The 22154-nt window shown below is 42.7% G+C and overlaps 1 protein-coding gene across 17 annotated transcripts in view; it reads right to left on the bottom strand.

The window, feature by feature from the left end:
• celf6 (CUGBP Elav-like family member 6) overlaps window positions 1-22154 on the bottom strand; it is a 134437-nt gene that overhangs the window by 9554 nt on the left and 102729 nt on the right. For 5 of the 17 annotated variants that reach the window (XR_013078248.1, XM_076750808.1, XM_076751821.1 and 2 more), the window contains 7 exons: window positions 19405-19484; window positions 9615-9788; window positions 8524-8671; window positions 6921-7070; window positions 6039-6101; window positions 5382-5462; window positions 1818-1961 (listed from right to left, as the gene is read on the bottom strand). Coding sequence is in view for 13 of the 17 variants with exons in the window: in XM_076750808.1 (XP_076606923.1) it covers window positions 1818-1961; window positions 5382-5462; window positions 6039-6101; window positions 6921-7070; window positions 8524-8671; window positions 9615-9788; window positions 19405-19484 (840 nt within the window). In the remaining 4 variants the exon portion in view is untranslated. The remainder of the gene's footprint in view (window positions 1-1817; window positions 1962-5381; window positions 5463-6038; window positions 6102-6920; window positions 7071-8523; window positions 8672-9614; window positions 9789-19404; window positions 19485-22154) is intronic. The other 12 variants (XR_013078267.1, XM_076751332.1, XM_076751902.1 and 9 more) reach the window with 7 other exon arrangements.

Genomic DNA, 22154 nt, shown 5'->3' on the forward strand with positions numbered 1-22154 from the left:
GATGTCAGGCCATGCGCGCCTGGATGTTAGTGTTGAAACTCGTGAGAAACATTCTGCTGTGCAAGCAATTTGCCAGAAGTGCTTCATTTAAAATGATTAATTATATTAAGTAAATGTTTAACATTCTTTACCTACTCCGATACTGTAATATGCTGCTCTTTATGAGTTACACCGACATTTTTTACAGAATGTAAGATGTATTTAGATGGCAAATGTGAGGTAATGCTTTTTAGATTTTAATTAGGAAAAGAAAGAAAAATGTGGAGTATCTAAATGAGACTGTGCTGTTGTACTGTTCAAAGGACAGCGGGAAAATTAAAATCTTGGTTAACTAATTGCTTAAATATAGTCTGGATTTATTCGTATGTTACAGATCTGAATAATTAACTTGCCTTCCTGGTTTTTCATTTTGTCCGATTTGAATGCACTCTGCAGTGCTTTTGAGATGATCTCTTCGGCTGACAGTGAGGTCGTAGGCTTTCACTTGGTTTGTATAAAATGCTGTCTGCTTGGTGTCCATCATTGCAGCGCTTTGTAGATGCAAAATGTCGTGTTTTTTCTTGTTTTTCACACCAGTGTGTGCGAGGCCAACTTTGTATATTTTCAAAGGACAATACATCAGTCTATCCATCTATCCATTTTTCTACATCTGTGTACTGTAGATATGCATACAGTATACTGTATCCACACATGCCCGTGAGTCTACGGAGCCCATTAACCACATCATCAAGGCTAAACTCACACATTTTTAAGATGAAGTGATCCAAGTTCTTGGAGGCCTAATAACTTATCCCCCTTAATGCACAGCATCTTCTGCCTAATTTGTTAACGTCTTACAAAGGAGCCCTGGGGCCTCGGCTATAAAAAGGAGGGAGAAATGAGTGAACAAAAAAAAAAAAAAGGCCCAAGAATCATGGGTTAAATTGCTGTTTTTCAGCCAAGATCTTAATTACTAGCCTTGGAAAATAAGCCGGTGAGACTGATGAGGTCACCGCCCCTTTGTCCTTCCCCCTTGTTGACTGACGGATAGTGATAGCGAGCGGCATATGTTTAGAGGAGAACACACAAAGGGGGCGAGAGAGAGAGAGACGGTCCGGAGATGGACAGAGTGAGACAAATGAGAGAATGAGGGAAGAGTGGAAGAGAAAGCCTCATAGACATGACATGTTGAAGAGAAACTGAAAGAAAGCCAATGCTGGGTCTCTCTCTCTCTCTCTCTCTCTCTCTCTCTCTCTCTCTCTCTCTCTCTCTCTCTCTCTCTCTCTCTCTCTCTTTCTCTCTGCCTGCCTGTCTCCTGGGTGCTGCTGTCCAACTGAATCAACAGCAAGGCCCACACCAGTCTATTATTATCTCTTTAAGCCCATGGATTCCACCTGCACCGCCTCCACCCTGATGAACTGGTTTGCTGTGTGGGTGGGAGGTGAGAGAAAAGGAGGGGAGGGGTGGCGGGATGCTGCTGGGCTGCCTGACTGGTGGACTGTGGGGTGGGGGGGGATCTGGGAAAATGCTTTTCTCTTGGGTAAAGGAGGCTGGGAATGGCAGAGAAGAGGGGATGGATACTGATTGTATTAGGAATGGTGTGAGAGGGTGATGAATGGCAATTGTGGAAAGATGTTTGGGTCAGTGAGGGATTTGTGGTGGCGTTGGTCTGTGTGACTTCAGGAGATTAAAGCATCCACCCTCTCACACCACCCTCCCTGCTTTCCATTGCCGAACCCCACCATCTTACATATGCCTGTGTGATGGAGCCAGGGAGCATGGGTGTATTGGTCTGTTCATTTCAGTGAAATTCTCTTCACTGTCGATTTTTGACTCACCAAAACATTTGCTCTGATTGGTCGCACGGTCCACAAAGACTTTGGCAGAGATGACGTTGCCAAAAGGCAGGAACATTTGCATGAGCTCCGCGTCTCCGAACTCCTGGGGCAGGTGATAAATAAACAGGTTGCAACCTTCTGGCCCTGGTGATGAGAGAAAGACAACAGGAGGGTTACATGGGAGCATAAACAGGGGATGCCTGGTGAGAGAGAGACTGACCGTAATAACATGGAAAAATGACTCAATAAAGCAATCCAAGGAACGCAGGAGCCATGTAAACACCAAATTCTGATTACATCACCTGTGGCACTAATATTATTGGTGTTAAACCTAGTTATGGTGGTATGTGTGGACCAGGAACACCTTAATCTCCCTTTTCAAGTGTTATAAGGTCAGCTCTTTTCCTGGATTCCATTTGAATCCTCCCATGAACCCCATTTCAGGTAATAACTGCATAGATAGGTGGCACTTTAATATATGATATTATGGGGCCAAATTTGACTGTTGTCTCTGAAAATGTGCTGGCAACAGCTGCTCACGTGCAAACTGCCACAGAGAAGCAGAGATAGGAGTAAAAGAGAAAAACAGGCAGATAAAAACAGAGACAACAGGAGGAAGAAAAAGCACAGAGAGGTTGATTGAAAGAGAAAGATTAAGAGGGTTATATTGAGAAAGAGAAACTCTGAGACAGAGGAGGAGAGAGGGGAGGAGGAGGCAGAGCATAAGCCAAGTTTTTGTCCCAATTACTGTGTGACAGTAGGACTGTCTTCCAATCTCTCTCCATCCCTCCACACTCATCCACCCAGCTGCCACATATTGTACAGGCCAATCTGGATAAAGAGAGGAATGAACTGGAGAGAGAGAGCAAACCATGGACAGACAGAGAGAGAGAGAGAGAGAGGGAGAGAGAGATGTGATGGACTCAGGGACAGTACGCTTGCAGCTGGCTGCCTGGCTAGCATTCTCTCCTGTCTCATTGCTCAGGGTGATAGCATGACGAGATGAGACTGGGGCTGGTGAGAAGGCTGATAAGAGGGCTGCAGTGGTGGCTGGCTGTAGTGATGCTATGCCTCAGCGAGATAGAGGACACACACACACACACACACACACACACATACACAGGTTGACAGAGCGAGGATTTTTTTTTCTTTCTTACAGTTTAAGGCTGAATTTCAGCTCTGTCTGTTTAGGTTTAGGTGTCTCACAAAATTCATGCTTTGAAAAGAAGAGGATTGTTTGAGGGAAATAAATGTCTCCAAATGCTGTGTGTAAAGACTGTGGATAGCTTGGGTTTGCCGCACATTTAGTTCACTCCTCACAAACATAACCTTCTTTTTTTTTTGGTGATTGCATGAACATTATGCATTCATTTCTGCCTCTTCCATACATGCAGATCTGTCCATTCGGCTGTGTGGGGGAAAGGTGACTTCTTGAGCTGCTGCATGTCAGTGACCATGTGACTGGATAAAAGCATGAGAATAGAGTCATACAGTCATGTGTCTTACACACTGCTTGCACTTTTACCCAACAAAGAATATTGTTACATGTGCTGGGTTTCCTCCAAAAAGTATTAACATTTGTATTATATTTATTAAAATCTTGTAACTGGCAATTTAAAAAACGACAATGTTGCTGTGTTGTATTTTTTTTTAAGGTATACAAAGAATAAAAGTTGCAGCGAAGACGACCGCTGGCTGCATGACTTTTATGCACATTTTAGGAAGTTATGTGGTATGATTCACATATGCAGAACTTATTATTATTTACTTTTGAAAGGGGAACTTCATCTATTTTACACATCAAAGTCTGTTTGCAGGTGTTGGTGAGCACGGCTGCCTTTGTGAATAAAGTTGGAGAAAGATCTCTGTGGCTCCACAGGGAGCTGCGTGAAATCTGATTGTCCCAAGTGATGTCACTTGCAGCTTTGGCTGGTCTGAAATGTACAAGTTTGAAAATGAAAAACATCTTGGTGTGTGGAGTTAGATTGAAGTGAGATTAGCAGAGCTCTGTAGCCCACTCCTCATCTCTACTTGAGGCTACATTAGCTGCCACTAGCATAACACACCTTAGTTAGAGTTGCATTGTGGGTAATGCAGGCGCCAGGTTTTGACAAGGAAGAAGAATGCATGAAATAAAAAAGTCAATATCCCTGCTACACCTCGGACCACCCTGAAATGATTCAGCTTATGCAATTACAGTTGGCAGTGATGCATTCAACTCAATTAGTTTAATCAGCACTGATTAAAAGTTGGGGCATTTTTCGTTTATCCACAAGGATTTGACAGCACTGCACCGCTTCAGGCACAATACATGTTGATATTTTCTGTGTCAGCATGTGTTGCTACACAGTATTGACATGATGCACATAGGGTAGCTATGCTGGAAATGCCTAAGATGCTCATCTGAAGTGAAAAGGACACATTGTCAAGGAGTACAGTGAATATTTATCTGGGTAAAATTATATTTTTGGATTTAGGGGGATTTTCTTTGTTCACACACACACAGACACACACATACAGAATATATTGTTGAAATTGCTAGCTTTCAGAGGGAGGTTGAAGCTGAGGCTTGACTGTGCCTGTTTATTCAGGTTTAGGTGTCTCTTGTTAAATGGCAGGGCTGCAGACTGTGGCAGTGGACTGAGACAGGCTGGGAAAGCAGCCAAAACCCAGAGGAGGCCAGAACTCAGACAGGCCACTGGCTCAACCAAGAATAGCTCTGTGTGTGTCTGTGTGTGTGTGTGTCTGTGTGTATGTGAGAGAGAGAGAGAGAGAGAGAGAGAGAGAGAGAGGCTGTGTCTGAGTGTGTATGCATTACCATGACTTCTATAATTCTTGCTAATGATTAAAATGTTCCAAGGTAGCAGTGAGCGATGGGATGTCCTTTATAACTGTGTGTTTTTCCCGTGGTGTGAAATTATGCCTGCATGTAAAGCGAATAAGCTGCTGGCATGTGAGGATAAGTTTGTCTATGTGTACTTCATCCGTACAGTTCTGCACTGTGACCCTGGCGTGCACTCACACTCCTGAGAAAATGCAAACATAAACTAACTTTTCCTCGAGGCAATGTTGGAAACACTCAATTTCAGAGTTCCTATATTGAATATTCATGCCACTCTACGCTGTCTCATACAATCATATAGATGAATAATTGAGACTGACGAATGGCGTCAAAAAGAGTGATTTACCATCGCAGTATATCCTATGCTTTATTACATCTGATGCTGTGGCATAAGAACGAACACTACACTAGGAATGGTAATAAATGATTATGCATGCAGCTAATTAATCTGATGAATATTTATAACCACTTAAACACATTGTAATGGACTGATTAAGCAGTCCAACGCTGCGAGTTTGAATTAGTGCAGTTTTTGAATAATGACAGAGTAACTTTCCATCTCACTGCTAATGTTCTTCTCTTTAAATGGGGAGCCTTTTTCTCACATTTTCCCCAGCCAGCTTTTTCCCTCCCTCGCTAATTCAAAGCAGCGCAGCTACATTAGAATGGAACATGGCAATTATCACCTTTTATCTTGGGTGGGCGCGCTTGCTCGCTCTTACCTTCCCTCTGTTGCTGGGGAATGATGGTTGGTTGCTGGGGGAACGCTTGGCTGATTGGCGCATAGGCGGCAGGGTAGGCTGCTGTTGCAAAGGGAGAACCAGAGTGGAATTTTTCACATCTCCATTTTCATATTTGACACAACAAAACTCAAATCAGTATTCCATTGTTCATTTTTGTCCTCTAGACGTTGCATAAATAAATTGCATTACGACAGGGAGCCTGGGCTCATTTGGCTGTGGATCACTACACAAAGAGTATGGCAAAAGGGGAGTGGAGTGCGGTTCAACTAAGCAGACACACAAAGAGAGAGAGGGAGACTTACACTGTGTTAATGAGGGCTGATGTCAGACAGAAAGCAGTGGTTATGAGAGGTCTATGTCATCTCTCATGTAGGAGGCTATGGCAGGTTCAGATCCTCGGCTCTCGGTGTACTTTTGGAATTAAAGATTTTTTTTGTGGGGGTGTATAATCAAGTCAACTGAAAATCCCTTTGCCATCCTAATGTAAAGCAGCCTAATCCAAGAGGAAATTGGCTGGTCCGGCTATCTCTACCTGTCACAGTGTCTACTGGTGTGACAAACAGAAAGGGAGAGGGGAGAGGGAAGGGGACAGATGGAGCTAGTGAGAGAGTAGAGGAGATAGGAGAGACGGATCACCTGCGTAGTGTTGGACGCCAGCATAAGCCTGTTGGAGAGGGTCGGTCACCGTTGGACTCTGTGCTGCAGAGAGACGAAAAGAGAGACAGAGAGAGGGGGGTGACAAAGAGGAAAGTGAAAGCAAAACAGACAAAGAGAGGATGGAGAATGGTCAAGACAGACAAAGAGAGATGTAGAGCAAATGCTGAAGAGCAAGACGGAATTTGGCTTAGCGGTAGAGAACCATCAGGGGGTAAGATCACACAGGGAGTGGGAGAAATTTGGGTTGTCATATCTCCGTTCTTCAAAATGCCTGTTCGCCCCAGATGTTTGCATCAAATATTAACAACATGCCAAACAAACCACTTTGTAGTTCATTACAATTGCAGCTGCCTTTGCATAATGCAGAAACAGGGAGTGTGTGTCTGTCAACTCTTCAGGAATCAGTCCCAGACAACATTAAGAGGCTGAGGACGGGCTGAGACACATCAAATTAACCATAATGGACTGATGGATGAACTGATGGATTCATCATGATACTAGGGCTGGCTGCTCAGAAATCTGCCAAAGACGTCGCTGATTGACCCTCAAGCCTGAAACGCTTCAGTTCAAATCAGAAAAAGATGTAATGGGAGTATGGAGTAAAAAGGACTCTTGTCAACTTTTAAGCAGTAGCATGTGATGGAATTCAGCGTGTCACTGCTGACATGTTGAACTTGCATTGTGGCAATTAGGTGATCTTCTTTTTCAGATCAAGTGCAACGCTCGAATAATCAAACACTCATCGCTCACCGTGAGTGCAAGCTACTGATCGTAAGTGTCAGGGTCAGAGCAACGGCCTCATGACAGTAGATGTTACGGATATATCTCATGTTTCTTTTATGTAAACCTTGATTGGCTCACCTGGGTAGGGGTGAATACCGTTGGTGTAGATGGGCTCAGAGGTCGGCTGCCCGTTGCTTTGAGGCGGGAGGGCACTGAATCCGTTGACCCCGATAGGGGCGGCTATGCTGGGCACGGCTGTGGCAGAGATGCCCGGGGGTGTGCTGGTGCCTGCAAATAGATACGGAATCATTATAGAAACATCAGGGTCCATGCTTCACATGCTACACGCTCAAAAATAGAGGTAGAAGAGAAGTGTATTTTGGTGCTTCCTCACAAATGTACTACTGTAGAAGAGGCACGTAATGGTCCACATGAGCACAAATGCATATCCTTTGACCCACGATGAAGTGCAGCTTGGTACAAATTGGTGCCAATTCAGCCTGAACTAAAGGTGCAGTTACTAAAATCAGTCATAGCACAATGGCTAAGGTGTAAGTTGGGGAAAAAGCACTTATCCATCACTGTAATGGAACATGATAAAGTTAGCATTCTGATTTTCTGAATATTTCCTCATTGTTTGTTAAAAGGTTTATTTTTATTCCCTGGGGTACATCACTGCAAGGTAGAAAAAGTAGTGGCACAATACTGAGTTACAAGAAAAGCTACCATAATGGACAGTATAGTGGAGGCAGGGGCTTGTGCCTCCTCTTCCAACTGCCTTTCCTCCTTGTGGTGATTTTCCAATTCTGTCACCTTGTCAGTGCCCTTTTGTGCCGATGGATTTTTATTATTTTTTCTAATCCAGGTGAAGGACATTTAAGTCATGTAGGATTATGTTTGATAGGCATTACCTGGTATATGTAGGACTTGTGGATTACAAATGCCAGGTACAGCGTCAAGCCACTTTATTTAATACATTTGCAATGACCCTGCCTTCAGGCGGCCTGCCTACTTAGTGTCGAGCCATCAAAGCTCCTCATGACAAGGGCCAAAAAGATAGTTCAGACTGGGGTCCAGGATTATCTCACACAAATCTTTGCTCTTATATTGTATAAGCCAAGGACTCTGCATCCAAAGTCATCGGATTGGCTGTGTTCCCAGAAAACACATACTGTCACAGACACACAGAGGGAGAGAGCAACAGACAGAGAGAGAGAAAGAGAGAGAGATAATGACAGAGAGGAGGCGAGAGAGGGACTATAATGTGGCTGCCAATGAGTGTCAAGGAATGCTGTCCATCTTCTCCACTCGTGCCTCACTCAATATAAAACTCTGCTTTTGTTAATTCAACACTGGCAATGTCTGCTTCTTCTGAAAATGGAGCCCACATCTTAAAAAATGTAACAAGGGCAAAAGCAGAAAGGCCTTGAATGAATATATTACTACTGCTTCTATAATTCTTGCTAATGATGAAAATGTTCCAGGGCAGCAATGAGAAATGGAGAGAGAAGCCCTGTGTGTGTGTGTGCGTGTGTGTGTGTGCGTGTGTGTGTGTGCGTGCGTGTGTGTGCGTGTGTGTGCGTGTGTGTGCGTGTGTGTGCGTGTGTGTGTGTGTGTGTGTGTGTGTGCGCGTGTGTGTGCGTGTGTGTGCGTGTGTGTGTGTGTGTGTGTGTGTTCGTATGCCTCTGCTCTTGCACCCGTGCCAGTCCGTGCCTGCCTGTGTGTGCCTATTAGTGTATACCTGAGGACGGTGTCATGGGAGTAGCCACCAGGCCGTTGACATTGAAAGCTGCCATTTGCTGCATTTGCGCGGCAGCGATGGCTGCCATGGGGTTCAGGTAGGACCCTTGTGTTGCTGCCATCAGGGCTGCTTGCTGTTGCATCATCTGCTGTTGGATTAAAGAGCAGTGGGGAGAGAGGCGAATGGCGGGAGGGATGGAGGGAAGGACAGAAAAGGAAAGGAGGGTGAAATAGCCGCAGGACCAGAGCATGTTTACTCTCACATCTCTGTTTGCTTGGCCCATGCCTTGTTCTTGAACAGAGTGGTATGTGTTGCCCTGCAGCGTTGCTTCCCAGCTACTGTAACACCACTCTGGCCTTGTGCTCATTATACCGACACATTATAAAGGCCATGCGGTGAGATGAGTTTAGCAAGCTGGAGACTATGTATAGTATCTATATGGACAGTAAATGCATATGTGTGAGAGAAAAAGGGAGCTGCTGTGGCAGAGCCAGTGTAGAGACTGTGCATGAGTGGGCGATTCTCACCTGTCAGGGTGAGTTGTTAGCTACTGTGTGAGTGCAAAATCTCACACACTCCTAACCCAGGTTGTGACTTTCATGTGTGATTATGAAATGGGGTGAGGTGGGAGTGGGGGGGCTGCCAGGGAAAGGGGTAGGGGGTGAGGGGGTGTGGGTTCTTGGTAATGACGTGCAGCTCTGTTCGAGTGTAAAGGCTTATGTGTAAGTAGATGAAATGTTCAAGAGGCAAGCTCGAGTTTGGCAGTTTAAATTCACAGACCAAGTCAGGAAATGTGAGAAGGGGAAGTCAAGTTGAAATGGATGTGTACAACTGTATGAAAGTAAAACAGTGCAGTGCTGAGCATACATGATAAGCAGCTTCCCTGGACAAATGAAGGGATAAAAAGACACAATATAATAAGCAATGCAGCGTTTTCTGGAAAGCCTCCGTAAACTTGGACTCTAACAGCCATTTAATAGCGTGAATCACTTAAGGAGTTGAGCGCCGGGAGTGTCACATGCCTAGTGGGAGAGATAGTGAGTTCAAACCTCAAATCACAACAGTTTTTGTTTTCTTTTTTTAAAGCTCACCGTCTCCTCCCCCGCCGGGCTGAGACTTACAGCATGAGAGTAGGCGCCATAGGCCCCAAACTGGATGGTCATGGGACTGAAGATGCCGAGCTGGCCTGCCATCTGGTGCATCCTGCGCAGGGTCCTCTCCTTATCAGTGTCTGCAAACTTGACCACCAGACTGGATGAGGCACCCTAGGACATGTATATACACCAGGTTAGTGAAATATGCAATTAAACGTATATTCATACTAAGTTTACCAGCTCCGATTTCTTTTTTTTTTTTTTTTTTTTTAGTGTGTCATCATAAAAATAGTTTAATGGACACTTTATGTGTACTTGTGTATTATCATATTTTCCAATGGCTGCCTGGAGATTACCAAAGACAAATAAACATAAAAGAAACTTCTAAGTATTTTTCAAAGTGGAAAAACAAATAATACCAACTTTTGCAACTACCATGATTACTTTCAATCAGCAGCGTGTTGCAGATTGCACCTGCCACTTCAGCTGGCCAACCAGCTAAACCAGACTGAATAGGCAGTTATTCACTGTGGAAAAACTAAAGGAAGACAATGAGACAGTAACAAATATTCTGTAACTACAGCAGTTTGGAAAGCTCACATGAATTTCCTAAAGTTGACTGCAAGCTTTAGCCAAAATGACAGTACTGATCTCATCAATACTGATGTCACTGACTGACACTGGCTACATTGGACACTACGATTATGCTCAATAATGTGACTAAGGCATTACTCCAATTGAGGTGTTTACATGATTTGGCAGAAATCCCATTTACATGCTACTTGCTGTTATTTAGCTTTTTGTGTGTTTACTACGCTGTACTCTCTCAGATTTCATCTGCAAAATGCTGCCCTTGTGTAAATGCGGTTTTTTCAGTCCCGCCGCCATCTTTCACAGGATGTTTATGATGTCACTTCCTGTAGATGTGCAGTGTGATCAGAGGGAAAGAAATGTGATTAAGGTGTATACATGCCTTCATAATGCGAGTAAAAGAAAGTGCAGTACTCCAGGTATCTTAATGCGATTAAGCTTAAACTGATTATGAGCTTAATGGCATTAACATAATCGAAGTGTGGTGTTTACATGGGCTCCACCATACTCGCATCAAGGCCTTAATCGTATTATAATCGCATTATCAGTGTCCATGTAAACGTAGCCATTGTTACATATGCCCTACTAGTTAATAACGATAAGCGCTCGTGTGCAGATATATGAACATATTGAACACTATCAATCTGACCATAACCCGAATATAGGCCATGTAGAAACAAGGTTGCTGAATGCATACATTACATTTGCATCTTTTACTGTGTTGTTGAAAATAGCCTCCTCCCAATTTGTGTTTCCCAGAGGAAATGACCTACAACAAAGTGTTGGCTCCAAAATGAGAAGATGTGGAGCTAGTCTTTATCAGTGTATCGAACGAGTGTGAGATCTCTGCATCACCACAAACAGTGAGATGGTGTCGTTCATTTCTGTCATCTGATGTGGAATAGCATATAGGCCTTGAACGATTACATCTTCCCCCTCCCCTGATACCTTGAGAACCCGTCTTAGATCCCTCTTCTTTAACCCCTTAATTATCCTCATGAAGACATCCTGATCACACTCTGGTGTGATTTTATCAAACTATTCTATGCTTTCATTAATTTACTTAAATCCTTATTTAAGTCTGTCTTCATATGTTGTCATTAATCACTTTTTAAAGCACTTTGGTCAATGTTGTTGTTTTTAAATGTGCTCTCTAAATAAACTTGACTTGACCATGTCCACAACATTCCCGGCTTGAAGACCTAACGTCTCTAAGCCGAGGAGGCCAGTGGAAGTGAGTGTGCACCTCTCATGAATGCAATCATTTAGCTGTCAGCGTTAAATGAAAGAGAAGAGCTAGTGATATTTGCTTTTGTGAACTTTCCAACTCCACTGTATACACTGGGAGTGAACTGTGATCCTAACCAGATCCCACAGGAGTCCCAGTCCCCCACTGGTGAAGCTCCACTGAATACTGTACTGGGTAATTAGGTCTGACAAAAGCCTTCGGCATGTGGAGGGCGAAGTATTGACTAATGGCTCTGCCTTATGGCAGATATAGTTCCGTATTGATGTCCATGCTCCTGAGTTTGCATCCAATTAAATCATTTGAGAGACAGAGTCCAGAGTCAGTTCCTCATGTGACATCCAGGCAAGGAGAGAGGGAGGGAGAATGTCCGTGTGTGAGTGAGAGACAGAGAGATAGATAGAGGGAGAGAGAGGATCAGGAGGCTGCCAGGCAGAGAAAGCAGTCACAGACACTGTCAAGAGGACCAGGCTCCTATTTAATTACAGGCAGTGCATGCTGGGAAAGAGCACGGAGCACCACCAGGACAGAAGGACACAGGCAGCCAGGGGGCAGTCAGGATATGATTAGTACGATCATAAAAGCAAAGACGTGGGGAGAAAAGGACTCCATAATCACAACTTAGATTCATCTTTCACAAAATGTCTCATCCTGACAGGGTCAGTACAAATTCAGGCTTTGATTTAGATTTCCATATTTGCTTTGGGTGTAGATATCGAAAATGTGAGTGAACCGCATCGGACATAGCGACAGAAAAACCTACTTAACCAGTGTGAGCAATGCTGCGTACGCTTTTTGTTGTTGTTGTTTCTGTACTTGAGTTTATATGACTCTCTGTAGCAGAAATTGAAATTGGCAAAGCCAGACCAAGCTGCTCTACAGGTCCAAGTTTAAGCTCGAGTGCTACTTACAGGTGGCACATTGCTAAAGCAGAGCTATCCAAACAGAAAATCAGAGAAACAAACACAACGTATGCCCTGTGAAGCTGAATATTGCATCTGCACAGTGAGAGAGTGTAAAATCAGCCACTGAACAAACAGTCTCAGTCTCACTGTTGTGCAGCCTCACTTCGTGCTATTTCATAGTAATTCATACAAAAAGTGTGTCTTATTTTTGTAAGTGCTTCATGAAATTTTAAACAGGAACAGCTAAGCGATAGTGCCATTGAGAGGGCAGTTTGCCAGGGTGGTCTTGTACTTTGTGGTTTGGTTAGTCATGGCTGCTGCAACAAACCTTACATAATATGTAGTATCCTGCCAAAACCTGACATGTTTTATTGTTTTCTTCCTACATTACCATGACATCAGTAACAATTTTCTTGAGCCTTACCCTTCCCTAAGCTACTGTTTTTGTTCTTGCCTTTTTTCGTCTCTGAAAAAAAAACACAAATATGCTTTTTCAAAATACAAAAAATAAACAAGCTCCTGTTCAGAGGCTTTGCGAGAAAGCTATTCGACTAACCCATGTGAAAAGTGTCTTGCAAACATTCTATTAACAGAACCAAGAGTGTGCTGGCTGTAGATAACTGTGAGAAAGAGGCTGGGGAATGAAGGAAGGCATCAGAACGGACCCCAGGGACAGTGCGTCTCAGATGGGATCCTATCAGAGCCAGCCAGCACCCTACCTCAGGCCAGAGGAGACCCATCTGGTGTTTCTCCCTCGGTGCCGTTTCAATTAGTTAAATCAATACACCGACATGGCGGCGTTAACGGCACAGTTTTTCCCTTTCTAATTTCATTTCGTCCCACCTCCTGACCTTTTTCAGTTCTTTCTCAACTTTGTGGGCCAGTTGAAGGGACTGGGCTGTTGGATTTAATGAGGCTGGCACTGAGCAAACATCTTCCTCCAGCGTTGTTGCACAAGCCTGCCTGCCTGCAGCACAGGGGCCTGGCATTTAGATCACATTCATTTTCTGCTTTGTGTATCTGTGTATTCTTACATTCATTTAATACTTCATGAAGAATGCATTGTGAGCATCGGGACTGTGAAAGCCCGAGGCTGCCTGTACTCACTGCACCATGACTCAAGAGTCTGGCCTGGTCTGGCTTCTCCCAGCAGAGTGCTCTGCTGTAGACGACAGCACGGGAGGAGACTCAGTTTGCAATGTCTACGCTGAACAGACTTGGCAGCAGCACTAAAACACTACAGCAGCCTCTGCAGGTGTTGTCAGCACTGCCACCCATGCCACATTTCTAACTTTTATAGCATTAAAGCCAAAATATCCCCTCTAAAAAAAAAAACAAAAAAAACAAAAAACAGAATCTTCTCTTATCCTCACTCCTGAACAGGAGAATTTCATATCCTCACATCTCAAGCAGACGTATTCTGACTACATCCGAGGCCTAAGTGGAAAAAGCTGATTTCAGAGTGTGATCCCCCTCACGGATCAAGAGTTTCTATTTCCACTTTCCACATAAAGAAAGAGTAATATGTGGCCAGGTAATGAAGGAACAGGTGGCAGCAGACAACAGGCACTGGATGCAAAGCAGCCACTCCTCACTGGTAGCAGAAAATCACAAGCTGACAAACAAACAGAATAATAACCTCCACCGGCATGACTCCTATACCTGGAGAGAAAATGAATTCACTGAATTTGATAAGGGCCAACAGGGAGCCTTCACTTTTGACAGGTACAACTAAGGAATTTGTCACGGGTTCAAAAACTAATCTAATTTCTTGAACAACACACTTGACTTGTGAAAATCTCCCATATTGGATTTTGTATAGGCCTAAAAATGTGTAGATGGGAAAATACACAACGGTAATTGAGGGATTAGAACTCAACTACACCAGTGAAATGGCATTATGCTTTTATCTCTGCATTACTGTGATACAAAGACACTGGTGCTGAGTGTGTACCAACAGGTAAACAGACACTCATCTTCCATCCTCTACGGAGGCTTACAGCAAAAATAATTTAACAACGCACACATTGAGGGGAAATCTGTCATTTCAAAAAGCATATTAATGATTAACAACTGACGTGATAAGAGCCTTCCTTCTCCCCCATTCAGCAAATATGTAACAGCTACTTTTAAATGACAAGTGAAACTTCAAAACTTGTCTCAGGTTTCTGCAGACTCTGAAAGTGTTAATCGAGAATCTGTAAGAAATTAATTGAATACACCATAACAAGTTTGTTTGGTAATTGGATGAACCCCCTGTGGGCTTCGCATTCAACTCTCTGAACCTTGCTACATCTCTGCTAGCCTCATGGGAGGACTGTCGCTCATTAGCACTGGATGATGCTGTCTTGGTCTGGCCTCACTGTCCACCACATACTGCTGCAGCTGCCGAGCACACTGCATCAAGCCAAAAGACACAGAAGAAGAATACTGTCATTTAGAATGGTATTTAGGCTTGGTATCTATACTACATCAGATTTCACTGCAATATGTGAGGAACGCAAAAACACGAAACTCCACGTAGTATGTCAGCTACAAGCGTGCCGACATTCTACAGTAGTTTCATGTGGCGTCTGATGGTATTGTGTGTTGCAATGCTTTCTGGCTTGGTCTTATCTCTCATTAATCCGGAACTACTGTATAGTATCACACACACACATGCACGCTCTTGTCCCTGCCAACACCGGCGAGCTCCACAGACCCTGTCAGCCACGCTGTGACACTGAACATGACAATGTCTGCAATTTGCTGGGTGTTGTCTGCCTGCCCCCAGCTCTGCCATTTGAAGTTTTGCCACCTGTGCCTGTGCAGCCTTACTGTAATTCAACAACTGAACCAGTGAGAGAACCTGTTCTCTGCCCAATCACCTTTTAAGTTAATTTTGGAACCACCTGCAATCTGCAATAAACATCAATTAAAGCTATGACCCGATCTATCAGCGCATGCCCTTCAGTGGCATCCCTTGCCCTTAAGCTTCATTAAAGCCTTTTCATTTTGGGCCAGCTTATTTTGGTGCAGGTATTATTTATGGCACGCGTGTGTGTGCCAGGTAACACAGATGCTGTAGAGAGAACATTAAGAGGGAGAGAGAGACAGAGAGGGAGTGAGAGACAACTCTTTGTTCAAGGTTCATCCAGGCCTCACAGCTGGCAGCAGGCAGTGAGCAGAGCAGCCCACTCCCTGAATCCTGCCTCCTGTTAGTCTGTTGTTGACGACATGTGGCAGTGATATTATCCAAATTAACTGCATCCCCCATCGGTACCAAAGCCTTAGTTGGATACTAATGGCCACCTTGCCTATTAATCTGAGAGGAACTTGGATTTGGGGAGAGGAGGATAACAGGTGCGGGGATAGAGGGAGAGAGATATGGATAATATAGAGTATTAATGAACTTTTGGATGGCTCTTGATCCGCCCCAGGTCTGTTTGGGGCTCCATATGTTGCCTTGGACAGTTCATGTGCGGCAGGCTTTGAGCAGCTCAGTGGACCATCCTAATGCAACTGCGCCACTGCCACAGCAAGACAAACATACAGAAAGTGTGCAAAAGCAGCCAAATTTTGATCGGTACAAGGAAGCAAAAAACAGCCCCGGAGGAGTCCAATTATGTAAATCTTGTGGATGTAAACATATTCTGTTGATTGAGTCAACAAGATATTTTGAGTAGAAGGTAAATATCTTGATTATAATCAAATTTCAGTAAGAGGCCTGTCATAATTGTGCATGATCAGTGAGCAACATGATTATTCTTTGGCTCGTGGCCCACTGCTTATTAGATTTTGACCCTTGTGGTTTACATGCCAAAAAGTTTGGTCTCTACTGAGCACAACAACCACACACCGACTACCACTTATTTCCCTCCCTCACTTCTTCAATGTAATGCAAAATGAGGCAGCATCAAAAAGATGTGTAAATTGCATCTGGCTTCCAGGACACTATCTGGCTGCCAGGAAGCGTCCGTAAATATTTATTGCGGAACATCAGTGAAGTGTGTGAAGGTGCGGATGTCTGCCAGAGGGAGTGTGTGCTCATGTGTGTGTCCAGCTGTGCGGCACTCAACACACGCAGCACTGGCAGGGAGATGCTGCGTAATTCACCATTTCTTTTACTTAAGCCTTTTTGGTGGCCTTGTTCAAGCCCGACAGAAGCATATCCAATTTGTAATTAACTGCAGCTTGATGAGAGTTACAGGTTTGGTGGCCCCATTCTTCAACTAAACAAATCAACACCAACTAATGCTATTTCATGCATTTCATAACCACCGTACCACCATATCAAACTAGACCAGCATAACATTACCTACAGTACTGTCCCAAATTCCTACTTACAGCTAATCTACATTCCACACCACTCAAACGCATATTTAAATCTACATCTATTGTGTGGTGCATTATAGTCCGGGGGTTCTCTTGCATTGTATGTGAAGTTTTGTCCTCTCGTTATATGTCAACATGCTGCATGATTCTATGTTATGGTCAGTGTGTCGTCACTGGAGCCATGAGAATGTGTGTCCTATGTCTGTAAAATGAATGAAGTGACTCCTATGCAAGCTGTTATACAATTGGGTTGAGCAGCAGTATAAATATAGTAGTAGTAGTAGTATTAGTAGTAGTAGTTTATTATTTACAGTTTAACATAATTCCACAACACATAAAGATAAATACCACAGCTTTGGCTAGATGATACTCAGGCTATGAAGAATAAATGTAGAAAAGCTAAAAGTTAATGGGAGGCTGAGTCCCACAATATTATGAAGGACCCGATGCTGAAATATCAGGAAGCAAAAGTGTCTTACTAATCTGACCTCATTTTGGAGATCCATCCTAACTCTAGGGTGCTTTTCAATATCATTGACTAACTTGTTAACCTCTCTTCTAATGAAGTCTCCCTTGATAAGTGTTTTCAAGTGTTTTAAATGTTTAATATTCTTTAACAAAAAGTGGCCCCCTGACAGGAGCCAAACTGTCACCGTTAATATTTGGCTGTGATGAGCTGCTTTTCAGTCATATTCTCCCCTTGTTGCTGGAGGACACTGTGACTTGTATGAAGCCCTTTACTCGTCTCCCTCCATCTGACAAAATATTCAGCATCCTGCATGTTATCTATTATCTATAGCACCCTGGTCACTCACATAATGTATTTTTTAAACATGCAGTTGGTCTCAGAAAAAGATGGAGTCCATCCTTAGAAAATATTTACAGTATCCACTCGTCTTTCTTAACCTCAGTAAAATTGAGACTGATTTTGTTGCCATTTACAGTATTCATGCACGATTCTACTTGGACGTACCAAAAGCACACAAAAAGTTTCACTGTTATGCCGATGACACACATTCATATCTCGGTGTACGAAATTGTAAAACTACCTGTCTAGCCATTCTCATAAGTTTTCTAAACAGCATATTAAGTGTCAAAAGTTAATTACACCATTTCTGAAATAATCTTTATGGCCTGCTACCTCAATTAAAGTTCTTCACCATGAAGATGACACACTGCCTCCCAATGTAAAGCCACCAATTTCACACTAATTTCAGTTTTCGGGAACAGGTTAAGAGAGCTGTTCAAACTATTAACTTTTGACAGAGGACTACTTCCCCATGCAATGAGAAGCATTTTAATCCATAAGTAATCAGAAAATAGTCATCCATGCTTTAGTTTGCTCTGGATTTGAGCATAGCTCAAAAAATTCTCTCTTGCTTTTGTCTCCAATTGCACAGATGTATCCTGTTTTTGCACTTTTACTTTTACAATTTTCCTCAGTCTATCATTTGTGTCAGACTTTTTACCTCATAATATCAGTGTTGCATCCAGAGGTCTTCTGGCTAGATTATGAAAAATTGCCTGAAAACATACACACATTAAATCATTCATTATCATTACCTCAATAGTCCTTTAGACAATGTTGTGAGCTTGTTTTGGTCAATTGTCTAAACCTACTTTTATGATTTTTTCTTTATTTAATTCAGTTTATTTATTCATTTTTTTTCTTTTTTCAGAAGTTGGTGGACCAAAGAGGGAGTAAAATGCTGGTCAATATTGAACGTACAGTCAACAGGTTGCCAGAAAAGGTTCCCCAATGGCATTAGATAGTTTTTCCAATCAAAAAAAATCCTGAAATGCATTCTGTGCTGAGAATAACTATGGAAATGAACTAAAGAACAAACTCATTCCTACAGTATAATTTTACACTGTCCATTTGTACATAGCTCTCTATTTGTCCGTCATTCCACAACTACAGTCTTCTGAGGACACTATCATGTTGCTCACTGATCACAGTAATCATATCTTTATATGACTGTGGATGTAAACACTCTCTATCTGTCTGCTGAAAAGGTAGTCTGAATAGCAAGAGGATGAAATTGATATTGAGTGAAAAGACAGATACAGAGTATGCAGCTGTGTGCTGTAAGGTAGCAGACTTTGACTGTGGGAATCTTTTGTGTGCGATAACGCACATTGAGAATGTATGTGAGACTGGACTGTTGATGTGCTTTGAATAGAGTAACTGTTGACTGCATACACACACACATATATATATATGGTACACTGTATAGAAATACTACATGGAGATAAGGGAATACATAGATAAACAGAGATTATGTTATCTTGTGCATGCATGTTTCTGTGTTAAATGTATGAGATTTTTCAAAAATACAATAAAAAAAAGACAAAGAAATTCAGTATTGAATTTTAAAAAGAGGCATACACCCTCCAGTGGGCATGTGCATATGAAATAGAAAACTTTAAAGGAAGACTGGATCAGTGTCCGTCTCTTGGCAGGGTATAAAACAGAATCAAATAGTCCAGCAACCTTTGTTCTAAACTTTATCCCAGTCTACCCCAAACATTTTATACACCCGAGACCACAGAGACAAAACAGCTGGCATAAACAGACGCCGAAGTGACATCGTATCCCTTGCAAAATTATCTCTAAAACTGTTCACATTGAGCGTAAAAGCAGCTGTTTGCAATCGTGTTTATGTAAAGTTGACCCTGAAGTTAATTCTGTTGTTAGTGTGTGTGTTTCAAAGCGTGTTGCTGTACTTACAGGCATAGTCTGTCCACCATGTAAGCTGTTGATGGCAGCCTGCGCTTCTGCGTGGCTGGAGAACTTGACAAAGGCACAGCCTGTATACACAGAAAACAAGAGAAATAGAAGGGAGGGGCACAACATCAGGAAAATGGCCTTGAGTATGGGGTGAAAACACCGTTCATTACCATTGTTTTCATGTTATCTGGTTTGTAAATATATTCTGCCATTTGTGTGTTCAGCGCATAACTCTGAATAAATCAGTCTAATTGTAGTGAAGGCATTAGCTGCATGGAACATCCTGTCCCTCGCCCATTTCTAATTCCACCCCCTCCACTTTGGAGCACAGAGCTAAGGCATTTACTATCCTGACTTGTTTGTGATTATTAATCTGTTTAATATTTACACATTGTGATTTGTGTGCAGTCACTCATAAAAGAGATTATGATGACAAAGGCATGGTATTATAATCTGCCTATCTAACCGAATCTTTGCTCGCATATAATTTCAGATGGAGGGGGGCTTTGCTCAAGGGGCATTCAAATCATCTTAAATCTGTTGTGTAGTTAATGCACAAAAGGAAAAGTCAACATAAAAAGTTGGCCGGAAGACAAGGGAACGGGTGTTGGCAGCAGTGTTCTGGAGCCTCATTGCATTAACATTTCAAATTATGTTAAAAATGATTTAAGTAGATAATGATAATGTGCAATATGTTTTTTGGAAGGTTACGTATCCTAATCACATGATTAAATTGTGCATCATTGTATAGGTAAGGACAGACACTAAACCACTAAAACATAAAAGGGAAGCTATAGTGAACTGAAATACAGTGGAACTGAATGTGGTAATTTTCCAAAAGCCATTAAATTAAACAGGAGCTATTTCTCTAAGCTTTATGGTCGTCATAGACTGCACTAGGTATTCTGTTATGTCCTATTCTTATCCTTGCCTTCAGGTAGCTCATGTGTTAAGTCAAGAGATACCTAATTAACAAACTCTTGGATTAATTCTGCCCCCTTTTCATTAATCGAGCAGCACCAGTGTCTTAGAACCAGGCAGGATTTTCCTGAGTTCAAATCCTGGTTTCTTGAGGACTGCTGATCCCTATTTAAGACGCTTACATATGTCCATATACATATCACTCTACATTCTCAAAGGAGCTGTGACGATTCATTGAAATGACTGATTTATAGACTCAGGATATGTTCCGTGTCTGGCAGTGACCCATCCGCTTCCACATCTCAGCAGTCAGCTTTGCCTCCCGGACAAACAAATGAATAAGTTCTTGCCAAAATCAAAAAGACTGAACTAAGGGACATGCAGTATGTGCACAATCAGTGGAGGACAATTTCCACCTTCACCGGAGGCTTTCCATCCACAGACCAGCCACACAATAAATGGTGAGCAGCTGAAACTGTTGTGTGCAGAAATGCGGTGAGTAGTAAAGGCCATGTGTTTTCTGTACTGTCAAATGTCCTCAAAGCCGTATAGATCTACAGAGGCAAACAGATAAGTCAAAGAAAGCTTTGATTCTGTCACAGCACTCTAGCACCCTTTTACTTCACTTGAACACCCCTCCGGGTAGAGGCAGGAAAGGTCTTCATTTGTCCAACTGAAATGCATTGGCCTACTGTGTGCCATTTGACTGCAACTCTGTCTTTGAAGGAACAAACACATTTAACCTTTGTAGTTGAAATAATAAGGGGGCATTTTGTTCTTGCAAAAGCCTTTTGGTTTTGTAAGGCAACATAACTTGCTGTTGGTTCCCTAACAAGGCTATCAGATATTGTGCCAGAATCCCAGTGACCTCAGCAGCTCGACCCAACAAGAAAGACACTCAAAACGGCAGGGTCTGGCATACAGCGTCTATGGCAAAGTCATGTCAAACATACAGTGTCCTCAAATTTCTTCCCTAAAAAAATCAGTGCTGTAGTCTTGCTTTTCCTGACCCAGAAAAAAAAAAAAAGTTAAGGGACACAGAGCACAACATCTCAAAAGAATTGGAAGTGCTACAGCCTCATAAATTATAGTGCACATTTGAGTTTTTGAATTTGATGGCTCAGAATGAGTTGGGGAAAAAGGAAAAAGAGAGATTGTATTGCTTTCAAGCAAGAGGATCTGCACTGGCTTTTGAATTCCCGGGGTAATAATATGTATGCATGAATTCCATCCCGCTGGATGGGTGACATTTATAACACAACTTAATTATAGACCTAAAAGCCATCTCTCTATTTTTCCTGACAATTCGGGGCTCTATTCAACTCTGGCAGCAAGTGTTGCACTTTGAAAGTACTTTGAGGAGCAGCGCCATAGAGAGATGGGTGTTAAACTTCTCGGCCTTTTTATTGGGTGAAGAGGGGTGCTGAAAAGCCTCTGAGTAGCATAAATTTACATCAACAGGGGACAAAGCCTCCATCATGGAACAGATAGCACTGTCAATTTCAAGGTCTGTCTCATTCAAATTACGCGAACCTCATCCCAAGCGAGGCGGCTGGCAAAATAATTTGCCGTAACATCCCGTAATGATTGCGTGGGACTGTTGCACAGTGAGTGATAGGACCAGATACCTATATATGAGACCTTTGTCTGATGGTAGCATTCATAGTGAACATTGCTCTACAGTCCTCTATTCCATAGCAGTGAAAACTTGAAGAAAAGGTAATGATCAAGCCACTGGTAATAGAGACAAATACCAACACAGCAAACATATGGCATGTGAGGAGAGGAGAAAGAAAAAGAGATGAGGTGTAGGGTGAAGGAGGGTGAGA

Source organism: Chaetodon auriga, chromosome 1, assembly GCF_051107435.1.
Source record: "Chaetodon auriga isolate fChaAug3 chromosome 1, fChaAug3.hap1, whole genome shotgun sequence".
Lineage (NCBI taxonomy): Eukaryota > Metazoa > Chordata > Actinopteri > Chaetodontiformes > Chaetodontidae > Chaetodon > Chaetodon auriga.